This window comes from Phaenicophaeus curvirostris, unplaced genomic scaffold (genome assembly GCF_032191515.1).
Source record: "Phaenicophaeus curvirostris isolate KB17595 unplaced genomic scaffold, BPBGC_Pcur_1.0 scaffold_605, whole genome shotgun sequence".
Lineage (NCBI taxonomy): Eukaryota > Metazoa > Chordata > Aves > Cuculiformes > Cuculidae > Phaenicophaeus > Phaenicophaeus curvirostris.
Window position 1 is genome coordinate 12094 of NW_027207133.1, and position 14207 is coordinate 26300.

A 14207-nucleotide genomic window follows, 5' to 3' on the forward strand; every position below is an offset into this window, starting at 1 on the left:
TTTGGGGGGATCCGGAGGGGTTTGAGGGGATCCAAAGGGGTTTGAGAGGATCCAGAGGGGTTTGAGGGGATCCAGAGGGGTTTGTGAGGGGATCCAGAGGGGTTTGAGGGGATCCAGAGGGGGTTTGAGAAGATCCAGAGGGATTTGAGAGGATCCAGAGGGGCTTGAGGGGATTCAGAGAGGTTTTTAGGGGATCCAGAGGGGTTTGAGAGGATCCAGAGGGGTTTTTAGGGGGATCCAGAGGGGTTTTGAGATTGAGAGGATCCAGAGGGGTTTTTAGGGGGATCCAGAGGGGTTTTGAGAAGATCCAGAGGGGGTTTGAGGGGATCCAGAGGGGGTTTGGGGGGATCCGGAGGGGTTTGAGGGGATCCAAAGGGGTTTGAGAGGATCCAGAGGGGTTTGAGGGGATCCAGAGGGGTTTGTGAGGGGATCCAGAGGGGTTTGAGGGGATCCAGAGGGATTTGAGAGGATCCAGAGGGGTTTTGAGAGGATCCAGAGGGGTTTTGAGGGGATCCAGAGGGGTTTGAGGGGATCCGGAGGGGTTTGAGAGGATCCAGAGGGGTTTGTGAGGGGATCCAGAGGGGTTTTGAGGGGATCCAGAGGGGTTTTTGAGAGGATCCAGAGGGGTTTTGGGGGATCCAGAGGGGGTTTGAGGGGATCCCGAGGGATTTGAGAGGATCCAGAGGGGTTTTGGGAGATCCAGAGGGGTTTTGAGGGGATCCAGAGGGATTTGAGAGGATCCAGAGGGGTTTGAGGGGATCCGGAGGGGTTTTGAGGGGTCTGAGGGGTTTGGGGGGGTCCCAGAAGGATTTGGGGGGGGATCCAGAGGTACTTGGGAGGGTGTCTGAGGGAGTTTTTGGGGGGGGCTGAGGGGCTCCAGAGGGGGTTCTGAGGGGCTCCAGCGGGATTTGAGGGGGTCTGAGGGGGTTCGGGGAGATCCAGAGGGGTCTGAGGGGTTTCGGGGTGTCCCCGGCTGTTTTGGGGGGTCCCGGGGGGGGGTGGGGGGGGGTCAGCTGCACTTGCAGGCTCGCACGACCATGTCGGAGAGCTGCTCGACGCGGGCCTTGCGCCCCACGTAGTAGACGATGGGGAGGGGGTCGAGGGCGTGGGGGACGCAGCACGGAGCCGCCGACGCCTCCGGGTTGTGCTGGTTGTACAGGGCCAGCACCTGCGGAGACCCCCCCCCCCAAAAAAAAGGGGGGACCCCCCCCCCCCAAAAACCACTCCGTCAGACAGCACCCCAATATCCCCAGCCGGCCCCACGCAAACCTTGCGTTTGGGGGGTCTCGCTGTGCCCCCCCCACTCCAATCCCACCCCAGTGACCCCCAGTTTGGGGTCCCACTGTGCCCCCCCCTCAGTTTTGGGGTGTCCTGCTGTGCCCCCCCACCCCAGTGACCCCCATTTTGGGGTCTCTGGGCCCATTTTTTCCATCTCTCTGCCTAGTTCAAAGGTCCCTCTGCCCCATTTTTGGGGTCCCTATGCCCATTTTCGGGGTCCCTGTCCCCATTTTTGGGGTCCCTGTCCCTGTTTTTGGGGTCCCTGTCCCCGTTTTCGGGGTCCCTCTCCCTATTTTTGAGGTCCCTCTGCCCATTTGGGGTCCCTATGCCCATTTTCGGGTTCCCTGTCCCCATTTTTGGGGTCCCTGTGCCCATTTTTGGGGTCCCTGTCCCCATTTTCGGGGTCCCTCTCCCCATTTTTGGGGTCTCTCTGCCCATTTGGGGTCCCTCTCCCCATTTTCAGGGTCCCTCTTCCCGTTTTGGGGGTCCCTGTCCCTGTTTTTGGGCTCTCCCCATTTTTGTGTCCCTGTCCCCATTTTCGGGGTCCCTCTCCCCATTTTTAGGGTCCCCGTCCCCATTTTCGGGGTCCCTGTCCCCATTTTCAGGGTCCCTGTCCCCATTTTTGTGTCCCTGTCCCCGTTTTTGGGGTCCCTCTTCCCATTTTTGTGTCCCTCTGCCCATTTTTAGGGTCCCTCTGCCCATTTGGGGTCCCTCTCCCCATTTTCAGGGTCCCTCTTCCCGTTTTGGGGGTCCCTGTCCCTGTTTTTGGGCTCTCTCTCCCCATTTTCAGGGTCTTTGTCCCCATTTTTGGGGTCCCTCTCCCCATTTTTGTGTCCCTGTCCCCATTTTCGGGGTCCCTCTCCCCATTTTTAGTCTCCCTGTCCCCATTTTCAGGGTCCCTGTCCCCATTTTTGGGGTCCTCGTCCCCGTTTTTGTGTCCCTTTGCCCATTTTTGGGGTCCCCGTCCCCATTTTCAGGGTCCCTCTCCCCGTTTTCGGGGTCCTGTCCCCATTTTTAGGGTCCCTGTGCCCATTTTTGGGGTCCTTGACCCCATTTTCGGGGCCCCTGTCCCCATTTTCGTGTCCCTCAGCCCATTTTTGGCATCCCACTGCCCATTTTCAGGGTCCCTCTCCCCATTTTTGGGGTCCCTGTCCCCATTTTTAGGGTCCCCGTCCCCATTTTCGGGGTCCCCGTCCCCATTTTCTGGGTCCCTCTCCCCATTTTCGGGGTCCCTGTCCCCATTTTTGGGGTCCTGTCCCCATTTTCGGGGTCCCCGTCCCCATTTTTGGGGTCCCTCTCCCCATTTTCGGGGTCCCCGTCCCCATTTTTGGGGTCCTGTCCCCATTTTTAGGGTCCCTGTCCCCATTTTCGGGGTCCCTCTGCCCATTTTCGGGGTCCCTGTCCCCATTTTCGTGTCCCTCAGCCCATTTTTGGCATCCCACTGCCCATTTTCAGGGTCCCTCTCCCCGTTTTTGGGGTCTCGTCCCCATTTTCGGGGTCCCTCTCCCCATTTTCGGGGTCCCCGTCCCCATTTTCAGGGTCCCTCTCCCCATTTTCGGGGTCCCCGTCCCCATTTTCGGGGTCCCTCTCCCCATTTTCGGGGTCCCTGTCCCCATTTTCGGGGTCCCTCTCCCCATTTTCGGGGTCCCCGTCCCCGTTTTCGGGGTCCCCGGCCCCCCACCTTGGTGTACTGGGTGTCTGCGCTCCAGATGTAGGGGCAGGGCCCCATGCAGAAGTTGGCCATGTAGCCCTTGGGCTCATGGATCCATTTCCACTGAAGGTCCTTGCGGAAGTCGATGTAGAGCGGCCGCACGCAGCAGTTCTTCTCCTCCGTCCTGCGCGAGAAACGGGGGTCACGGGGCGAGAAAGGGGGGGTCCCAGCCCTTCCCGGGGGAGAAACGGGGGTCACTGGGGGAGAAATGGGGGTCACTGGGGAAAATGGGGCTCCCAGCCCTTCCCGGGGGAGAAAAGGGGGTCACTGGGGGAGAAAAGGGGGTCCCAGCCCTTCCCAGGGGAGAAATGGGGGTCACTGGGGGAGAAATGGGGGTCCCAGTCATTCTCGAGGGGAAATGGGAGTAACTAGGGGGAAAATGGGGGTCACTGGGGGAGAAATGGGGGTTCCAGCCCTTCCCAGGGGAAAATGGGGGTCACTGGGGGAGAAATGGGGGTCCCAGTCGTTCCCAGGGGAGAAAAGGGGGTCACTGGGGGAGAAATGGGGGTCCCAGCCCTTCCCAGGACAGAAATGGGGGTAACTAGGGGGAAAAGGGGGGTCACTGGGGGAGAAATGGGGGTCACTGGGGGGGAAATGGGGGTCCCAGCCCTTCCCAGGGGAGAAACAGGGGTCACTGGGGGAGAAATGGGGGTCACTGGGGGAGAAAAGGGGGCTCCCAGCCCTTCCCAGGGGAGAAAAGGGGGTCACTGGGGGAGAAATTGGGGTCCCCGGCTGAGAATCGGGGTTCCCTGCTCGCTACCTCCGTCCCCGCCCTCACTCCGCTCCAGAGTGAACGCGGCACCGATTACCCCCCCCAAAACCCCCTTCCCTGGGGGTCCCAGCTGTGGTTTTTTGGGGGGGGATGGAGGGAGGGGGGGGGTTAGGATTTTTGGGGTACCCGTAGCAGTAGTCGGCGTCGAGGTCGCGGCGGCGGCGGGCGCTGTGGAGGCTGCTGGCGCGCTCGGGGGGCAGCGCCATGACCAGCACGTAGGGCACGCGGCGATGCTTCTGCGCGATGCTCTGCATGTCCCCCCGCTGCTGCTCGAACCCTGCGAGGGGGGGGGGGGGGACACCCCAAAAATCCAACCGGGAACCCCCCCCCCAACCCAAACCGACACTTCCAAGCATCCTTGAGTCCCCCCCCCCCCCCCCACCCCCCCAACCCTCGCTGCTTGACCCCAGCGGGCAAGGAGAGTGGATTCAGGGAGCCCCCCAAAACACAGAGGGGGGGGTCCCCAAAACCCCACACCCACCCCCCCCCCCCAAACCAGGGGGCCCCCCCAAACCTTCGATGGCGATGCGCATGTCCTGGGGTCCCCTCCTCGCAGGAGCAGTGGACGCTGAGCTTGAACACCCCGAGGGGCTCTGCGGGGTTTTGGGGGGGGGGGGGTCAGATAAAAAAAATTGAGGGGGGGGGGTTTTGGGGCGCAGGGGCAGAAAATGGGGGTTCAGGGCTGCCCCCCCTCGCTCACCGCTGTCACTCAGCCACTGCTGGACGACGTCGGTGACATCGAAGGACAGCCACTCCTCGTCCGCCGTCGCCTGCACCGAGCGCCCGTGCAGGTAGCGCCAGGAGGCGTTGCCGTAGCCCTGGGGGGGGGGGGGGAGGGGGGAGGGTTGTGTGGGGCACCCCAAAACTGCCCCAGACACCCCTAAAATAGCCCCAAACAGCCCCCCTATAGGCCCAAACAGCCACAAAATAGCCCCAAACACCCTTAAAGTAGCCCTAAACAGCCCTGAAATAGCCCTAAACAGCCCTAAAATAGCCCCAAACAGCTCCAAACACCCTTAAAATAGCCCTAAACAGCCCTGAAATAGCCCCAAACACCCTCAAAATTGCCCTAAACAGCCACAAAATAGCCCAAAACTGCCTCAAAATAGGCCCAAACAGCCCTAAAATAGCCCCAAACACCCTTAAAATAGCCCCAAACAGCCCTGAAATAGCTCCAAACAGCCTGAAATAGCTCCAAACAGCCCCAAACACCCTTAAAACAGCCCTAAAATAGCCCCAAACAGCTCCAAACATCCTTAAAATAGGCCCAAACACCCTTAAAATAGCCCTAAACAGCCACAAAATAGCCCAAAACTGCCTCAAAATAGGCCCAAACAGCCCCAAAATAGCCCTAAACACCCTTAAAATAGCCCTAAACAGCCCTAAAATAGCCCCAAACAGCCTCAAAATAGCCCCAAACACCCTTAAAATAGCCCTAAACAGCCCTAAAATAGCCCTAAACAGCCCTAAAATAGCCCCAAACAGCCTCAAAATAGCCCCAAACAGCCCCAAACAGCCCCAAACACCCTTAAAATAGCCCTAAACAGCCCTAAAATAGCCTCAAACAGCCCCAAACACCCTTAAAATAGCCCCAAACAGCCCTAAAATAGCCCCAAACAGCCCTAAAATAGCCCCAAACAGCCCCAAACATCCTTAAAATAGGCCCAAACACCCTTAAAATAGCCCTAAACAGCCCTAAAATAGCCCCAAACAGCCTCAAAATAGCCCCAAACACCCTTAAAATAGCCCTAAACAGCCCTAAAATAGCCCTAAACAGCCCTAAAATAGCCCCAAACAGCCTCAAAATAGCCCCAAACAGCCCCAAACAGCCCCAAACACCCTTAAAATAGCCCTAAACAGCCCTAAAATAGCCTCAAACAGCCCCAAACACCCTTAAAATAGCCCCAAACAGCCCTAAAATAGCCCCAAACAGCCCTAAAATAGCCCCAAACAGCCCCAAACATCCTTAAAATAGGCCCAAACACCCTTAAAATAGCCCTAAACAGCCACAAAATAGCCCCAAACAGCCCTAAAATAGCCCCAAACAGCCACAAAATAGCCCTAAACTGCCTCAAAATAGGCCCAAACAGTCCCAAACACCCTTAAAATAGCCCTAAACAGCCACAAAATAGCCCAAAACTGCCCCAAAATAGGCCCAAACAGCCCCAAACACCCTTAAAACAGCCCCAAACACCCGCAAAATAGGCCCAAACAGCCCCAAAATAGCCCCAAACAGCCCTAAAATAGCCCCAAACAGCCCCAAACACCCGCAAAATAGCCCTAAACAGCCACAAAATAGCCCAAAACTGCCTCAAAATAGGCCCAAACAGCCCCAAACACCCTTAAAACAGCCCTAAACAGCCCTAAAATAGCCCAAAACAACCCCAAACAACCCTAAATGAGACCAAAACAGCCCCAAACACCCCGAAATAGCCCCAAACAGCCACAAAATAGCCCCAAACAGCCCCAAACACCACTAAATGAGCCCAAAATTGCCCCTAAATGACACCAAAACAGTCCCAAACACCCTTAAATGAGCCCAAAACAGCCACAAAATAGCCCTAAAGTAGCCCCAAACACCCCAAAATAGCCCCAAACAGCCACAAAACTGCCCCAAACACCCTTAAAATGGCCCAAACCAGCCACAAAATAGCCCCAAACTAGCCCCAAACACCCCCAAAACTGCCCCAAACACCCTAAAATACCCCCGAACACCCCCAAAACACCCTAAAATAGCCCTAAACAGTCCCAAACACCCCTAAATGAGCCCAAAACAGCCACAAAATAGCCCAAAACAGCCACAAACACCCCTAAATGAGCCCCAAACGGGCACAAAATAGCCCTAAAATAGCCCCAAACACCCCCAAAACTACCCCGAACACCCCAGAATACCCCCAAACAGCCACAAAAGAGGCCCAAACACCCTTAAAATAGTTCAAACAGCCCTAAAATAGCCCAAACAGCCCCAAACACCCTCAAAATAGCCCCAAACACCCTCAAAATAGCCAAAAACACCCTCAAAATAGCCAAAAACAGCCACAAACACCCCTAAATGAGCCCAAAATTGCCCAAAATGACACCAAAACAGTCCCAAACACCCTTAAACGAGCCCAAAACAGCCACAAAATAGCCCTAAAATAGCCCCAAACAGCCACAAAACAGCCCCAAACACCCCTAAAATAGCCCCAAACACCCTTAAAACAGCCCTAAAATAGCCTCAAACACCCCAAAAAAGCCCCAAACACCCTTAAAATAGCCCTAAACAGCCCCAAAATAGCCCAAAACAGCCACAAACACCCCTAAATGAGCCCAAAACGGGCACAAAATAGCCCTAAAGTAGCCCCAAACACCCCAAAACTGCCCCAAACACCCCCAAATACCCCCAAACACCCCCAAATACCCCCAAACACCCCAAAATAGCCCCAAACAGCCCTGAAATAGCCCCAAACAGCCCCAAACACCCCTAAACCAGCCCGATACAGCCCAAAATAGCCCCAAACACCCCAAAATAGCCCCAAACAAGCTCCCAAACCCCTTATTCTGCCCCCCAACCCCCCCTTTCTGCCCCCCAATCCCCCTTTCTGCCCCCCAAACCCCTTTTTCTGCCCCCCAACCCCCTTTTTCTGCACCCAAACCCCCCTTTCTCCCCCCCAAACCCCCCTTTCTGCCCCCCAACCCCCTTTTTCTGCACCCAACTCCCCCTTTCTCCCCCCCAAATCCCTCTTTCTGTCCCCAAATCCCACTCAGGGGGTCCCCAAATCCCTTTTTATCTTCCCAAACCCCTTTTTATGCCCCCAAACCCCCCTTTCTGCCCCCCAATCCCCCCTTTCTGCCCCCCAAACCTCTCTTTCTGCCCCCAAACCCCCCTTTCTGCCCCCCAAACCCCCCTTTTTTGCCCCCCAAACCCCCCTTTCTGCCCCCCAACCCCCCTTTCTGCCCCCCAATCCCCCCTTTCTGCCCCCCAAACCCCTTTTTCTGCCCCCCAATCCCCCCTTTCTGCCCCCCAAACCCCTCTTTCTGCCCCCCAACCCCCCTTTCTGCCCCCAAATCCCCCCTTTCTGCCCCCCAACCCCCCCTTTCTGCCCCCCAAATCCCTCTTTCTGTCCCCAAATCCCACTCAGGGGGTCCCCAAATCCCACTCAGGGGGTCCCCAAATCCCTTTTTATCTTCCCAAACCCCTTTTTATGCCCCCAAATCCCTCTTTCTGCCCCCCAAACCCCTCTTTCTGCCCCCCAACCCCCCTTTCTGCCCCCCAATCCCCCCTTTCTGCCCCCCAATCCCCCCTTTCTGCCCCCAAACCCCCCTTTTTCTGCCCCCCAATCCCCCCTTTCTGCCCCCCAACCCCCCCATTCTTCCCCCCAATCCCCCTTTCTGCCCCCCAAACCCTTTTTTCTGCCCCCCAATCCCCCTTTCTGCCCCCTAAACCCTTTTTTCTGCCCCCCAATCCCCCTTTCTGCCCCCCAAACCCCTTTTTCTGCCCCCCAAACCCCCCTTTCTGCCCCCCAAACCCCCCTTTCTGCCCCCAAATCCCTTTTTCTGCCCCTCAACCCCCCTTTCTGCCCCCCCAACCCCTCTTTCTGCCCCCCCAACCCCTCTTTCTGCCCCCCAATCCCCCCTTTCTGCCCCCCAACCCCCCTTTCTGCCCCCCAATCCCCCCTTTCTGCCCCCCAACCCCCCTTTCTGCCCCCCAACCCCCCTTTCTGCCCCCCAATCCCCCCTTTCTGCCCCCCAACCCCTCTTTCTGCCCCCCAATCCCCCCTTTCTGCCCCCCAACCCCTCTTTCTGCCCCCCAATCCCCCCTTTCTGCCCCCCAACCCCCCTTTCTGCCCCCAAACCCCCCATTTTTGCCCCCCAAACCCCCTTTCTGCCCCCCAACCCCCTTTCTGCCCCCCAGCCCCCCCCTTTCTGCCCCCCCCCCCCCCCAAGCCCGGGGGGGGTCCCGTACCTGGTAGAGCTCGAGGCGCTGCTGGAGGCCGAGGGCGTCGGGGCCCGGGCGCTGGCGCAGCATCCAGAGCTCGGCGCGATGCAGCAGCGCCTGCGGCCCCAGCCCCGCGCGCACCCGCGACGCGTTGAAGACGAAGAAGGTGCTGTGGCTCGTGGGGCGCCAGCGCTCCAGGGGGCCTGGGGACGGGGCGGGGGGGGGGAAAGGGCTCGTTCGCTCTGGAGCGGAGCGATGGGAGCCCAGAGCCTCCTTGGAGACCAAGCTCCAGCCCTTGGTTCCTCAGAACATCCTTGGAGGCCAAGCTCCATCCCACGGTTGCTCAGAACCTCCCTGGAGCCCAATCTCCAGCCCTTGGTTGCTCAGAACCTCCTTGGAGCCCAATCTCCATCTCTTGGTTGCTTCGAAGCCCCTTGGAGTCCAATCTCCATCCCTTGGTTCCTCAGAACCTCCTTGGAGCCCAATCTCCAGCCCTTGGTTGCTCAGAACCTCCTTGGAGCCCAATCTCCATCCCATGGCCTCCTAGAACCTCCTTGGAGCCCAATCTCCACCCCATGGTTCCCCAGAACCTCCTTGGAGCCCAATCTCCATCCCTTGGTTGCTCCGAAGCCCCTTGGAGCCCAATCTCCATCCCTTGGTTGCTCAGAACCTCCTTGGACCCCAATCCCATCCCACATCCAACCAAGCCATGGGTTTCCAGAACCTCCTTGGAGCCCAACCTCCATCCCTTGGCTGCTCAGAACATCCTTGGAGCCCAATCCCACCCCACATCCAACCAAGCCATGGGTTTCCAGAACCTCCTTGGAGCCCAGTCTCCATCCCTTGGTTGCTCAGAACCTCCTTGGAACCCAATCCCATTCCACATCCAACCAGGCCATGGGTTTCCAGGACCTCCTTGGAGCCCAATCTCCATCCCATGGCCTCCTAGAACCTCCTTAGATCCCAACCTCCATCCCTTGGTTGCTCAGAACCTCCTTGGAGCCCAATCCCACCCCACATCCAACCAGGCCATGGGTTTCCAGAACCTCCTTGGAGCCCAATCTCCATCCCTTGGCTGCTCCGAAGCCCCTCGGAGCCCAATCTCCATCTCTTGGCTGCTCTGAAGCCCCTTGGAGCCCAATCTCCATCCTACGGTTGCTCCAAAGCCCCTTGGGTCCCCATCTCCATCCCTTGGTCACTCTGAATGACCTTGGAGCCCAATCCCATCCCACATCCAACCAAGCCATGGGTTTCCAGGACCTCCTTGGAGCCCAATCTCCATCCCACGGCCTCCTAGAACCTCCTTAGATCCCAATCTCCATCCCACGCTTGCTCAGAACCTCCTTGGAGCCCAATCTCCATCCCTTGGTTGCTCAGAACCTCCTTGGAACCCAATCCCATCCCACATCCAACCAGGCCATGGGTTTCCAGAACCTCCTTGGAGCCCAATCTCCATCCCTTGGTTGCTCAGAACCTGCTTGGACCCTAATCTCCATCCCACGGCCTCCTAGAACCTCCTTGGAGCCCAATCTCCATCCCTTGGTTGCTCAGAACCTCCTTGGAGCCCAATCTCCACCCCTTGGTTGCTCAGAACCTCCTTGGACCCCAATCCCATCCCACAGCATCCTAGGACCTCCTTAGATCCCAATCTCCATCCCTTGGTTCCCCAGAACATCCTTGGAGGCCAATCGCCATCCCACGGCCTTCTAGAACCTCCTTGGAGCCCAATCTCCATCCCTTGGTTCCTCAGAACCTCCTTGGAGCCTAATCTCCATCCCTCGGCCTCCTAGAACCTCCTTGGAGCCCAATCTCCATCCCTTGCTTGCTCAGAACCTCCTTGGAGCCCAATCTCCGTCCCACAGCATCCTAGGACCTCCTTAGATCCCAATCTCCATCCCTTGGCTGCTCCGAAGCCCCTCGGAGCCCAATCTCCATCTCTTGGCTGCTCTGAAGCCCCTTGGAGCCCAATCTCCATCCTACGGTTGCTCCAAAGCCCCTTGGATCCCCATCTCCATCCCTTGGTCACTCTGAATGACCTTGGAGCCCAATCCCATCCCACATCCAACCAAGCCATGGGTTTCCAGGACCTCCTTGGAGCCCAATCTCCATCCCACGGCCTCCTAGAACCTCCTTAGATCCCAATCTCCATCCCACGCTTGCTCAGAACCTCCTTGGAGCCCAATCTCCATCCCTTGGTTGCTCAGAACCTCCTTGGAACCCAATCCCATCCCACATCCAACCAGGCCATGGGTTTCCAGAACCTCCTTGGAGCCCAATCTCCACCCCTTGGTTGCTCAGAACCTCCTTGGACCCCAATCCCATCCCACAGCATCCTAGGACCTCCTTAGATCCCAATCTCCATCCCTTGGTTCCCCAGAACATCCTTGGAGGCCAATCGCCATCCCTCGGCCTTCTAGAACCTCCCTGGTGCCCAGTCTCCATCCCTTGGTTGCTCAGAACCTCCTTGGAGCCCAATCTCCACCCCTTGGTTGCTCAGAACCTCCTTGGAGCCCAATCTCCACCCCTTGGTTGCTCAGAACCTCCTTGGAGCCCAATCTCCATCCCTTGGTTGCTCAGAACCTCCCTGGAGCCCAGTCTCCATCCTTTGGTTGCTCAGAACCTCCTTGGAGCCCAATCTCCATCCCTTGGTTGCTCAGAACCTCCTTGGAGCCCAATCTCCACCCCTTGGTTGCTCAGAACCTCCTTGGAGCCCAATCCCATCCCACGGCATCCTAGGACCTCCTTAGATCCCAATCTCCATCCCTTGGTTCCCCAGAACATCCTTGGAGGCCAATCGCCATCCCTCGGCCTTCTAGAACCTCCTTGGAGCCCAATCTCCATCCTTTGGTTGCTCAGAACCTCCTTGGAACCCAATCCCACCCCACATCCAACCAGGCCATGGGTTTCCAGAACCTCCTTGGAGCCCAATCTCCATCCCTTGGTTGCTCCGAAGACCCTTGGACCCTAATCTCCATCCCACGGCCTCCTAGAACCTCCTTAGATCCCAGTCTCCATCCCTTGGTTGCTCAGAACCTCCTTGGAGCCCAATCCCATCCCACATCCAACCAGGCCATGGGTTTCCAGAACCTCCTTGGAGCCCAATCTCCATCCCACGGCCTCCTAGAACCTCCTTAGATCCCAGTCTCCATCCCTTGGTTGCTCAGAACCTCCTTGGAGCCCAATCCCATCCCACATCCAACCAAGCCATGGGTTTCCAGGACCTCCTTGGAGCCCAATCTCCATCCCATGGTTGCTCTGAAGCCCCTTGGAGGCCAATCTCCATCCCTTGGTTGCTCAGAACCTCCTTGGAGCCCAATCCCACCCCACATCCAACCAGGCCATGGGTTTCCAGAACCTCCTTGGAGCCCAATCTCCATCCCTTGGCTGCTCCGAAGCCCCTCGGAGCCCAATCTCCATCTCTTGGCTGCTCTGAAGCCCCTTGGAGCCCAATCTCCATCCTACGGTTGCTCCAAAGCCCCTTGGGTCCCCATCTCCATCCCTTGGTCACTCTGAATGACCTTGGAGCCCAATCCCATCCCACATCCAACCAGGCCATGGGTTTCCAGGACCTCCTTGGAGCCCAATCTCCATCCCACGGCCTCCTAGAACCTCCTTAGATCCCAATCTCCATCCCACGCTTGCTCAGAACCTCCTTGGAGCCCAATCTCCATCCCTTGGTTGCTCAGAACCTCCTTGGAACCCAATCCCATCCCACATCCAACCAGGCCATGGGTTTCCAGAACCTCCTTGGAGCCCAATCTCCATCCCTTGGTTGCTCAGAACCTGCTTGGACCCTAATCTCCATCCCACGGCCTCCTAGAACCTCCTTGGAGCCCAATCTCCATCCCTTGGTTGCTCAGAACCTCCTTGGAGCCCAATCTCCACCCCTTGGTTGCTCAGAACCTCCTTGGACCCCAATCCCATCCCACAGCATCCTAGGACCTCCTTAGATCCCAATCTCCATCCCTTGGTTCCCCAGAACATCCTTGGAGGCCAATCGCCATCCCACGGCCTTCTAGAACCTCCTTGGAGCCCAATCTCCATCCCTTGGTTCCTCAGAACCTCCTTGGAGCCTAATCTCCATCCCTCGGCCTCCTAGAACCTCCTTGGAGCCCAATCTCCATCCCTTGCTTGCTCAGAACCTCCTTGGAGCCCAATCTCCGTCCCACAGCATCCTAGGACCTCCTTAGATCCCAATCTCCATCCCTTGGTTGCTCAGAACCTCCTTGGAGCCCAATCTCCATCCCTTGGTTGCTCAGAACCTCCTTGGAGCCCAATCTCCATCCCTTGGTTCCCCAGAACCTCCTTAGATCCCAATCTCCATCCCTTGGTTCCCCAGAACCTCCTTGGAGCCCAATCTCCATCCCTTGGTTGCTCAGAACCTCCTTGGAACCCAATCCCACCCCACATCCAACCAGGCCATGGGTTTCCAGAACCTCCTTGGAGCCCAATCTCCATCCCTTGGTTGCTCCGAAGACCCTTGGACCCTAATCTCCATCCCACGGCCTCCTAGAACCTCCTTAGATCCCAGTCTCCATCCCTTGGTTGCTCAGAACCTCCTCGGAGCCCAATCCCACCCCACATCCAACCAAGCCATGGGTTTCCAGAACCTCCTTAGATCCCAACCTCCATCCCTTGGCTGCTCCGAAGCCCCTCGGAGCCCAACCCCCCCCGCTGGGTCCCTCGGAAGCCCCCCGGAGCCGCGTCGCTCACCGCTGCCGGGGGTCTCCATGGGGAAGCGGTGGAGCTCCTTGGCGTAGTAGTCGTCGTGGCGGGGCGGGGGCCGCGGGCGCTGCCGCAGGAGCTCCCGGCTGCTGTTGTAGAGCGCCCGCACGGCCTCGGGGAGGGGGCGGCCAGGCCCCTCGCCCGCCGGCGGCGCCGACAGCCCCAGCTTGCTGAGGATCTGGCCCCGCACGGCCTCGATCCGCTTGCGCCGCGCGGCCTCCAGGTCCAGCGAGCGGCACGTCGACAGGGCCCGAGCCGCCCCCAGCAGCGCCAGCAGCACCGCCAGCTCCATCGGGCTGCGAGGGAGCCCCCACACGGGGAGGAGGGGACCCCAGACGGGGAGGGAGGGACCCCCAGACGGGGAGGAACCGGCCCTGACCAGCAGAAACCAACCCTAACTGGGAGAACTCAACGGGGAGAACCCAACCCCAACTGGGAGGAACCCAACCCCAACTGGGAGAACTCAACAGGGAGAACCCAACCCCAACTGGGAGAACTCAACGGGGAGAACCCAACCCCAACTGGGAGAACTCAACGGGGAGAACCCAACCCCAACTGGGAGAACTCAACAGGGAGAACCCAACCCCAACTGGGAGGAACCCAACTGGGAGAAACCAAGCTCAACCAGGAGAACCCCAACTGGGAGGAACCAACTAGGAGAACCCAACCCCAACTGGGAGAACCTCAACTGGGAGAACCCAACCCCAACTGGGAGAACCTCAACTGGGAGAACCCAACCCCAACTGGGAGAACCTCAACTGGGAGGACCCAACCCCAACTGGGAGAACCTCAACTGGGAGAAC

The 14207-nt window shown here is 58.3% G+C and overlaps 1 protein-coding gene across 1 annotated transcript; it reads right to left on the reverse strand.

The window, feature by feature from the left end:
• Positions 1-260: 260 nt before the first annotated feature.
• On the reverse strand, positions 261-13798 carry TGFB1 (transforming growth factor beta 1; the record flags this gene model as incomplete). The annotated part of the gene is made up of 7 exons (XM_069883132.1): positions 261-1168; positions 2960-3113; positions 3888-4047; positions 4274-4354; positions 4462-4579; positions 8707-8882; positions 13393-13798. Coding segments are annotated over 7 exons (1254 nt in total), but the record flags the coding sequence as incomplete, so codon positions are not given.
• Positions 13799-14207: the final 409 nt, after the last annotated feature.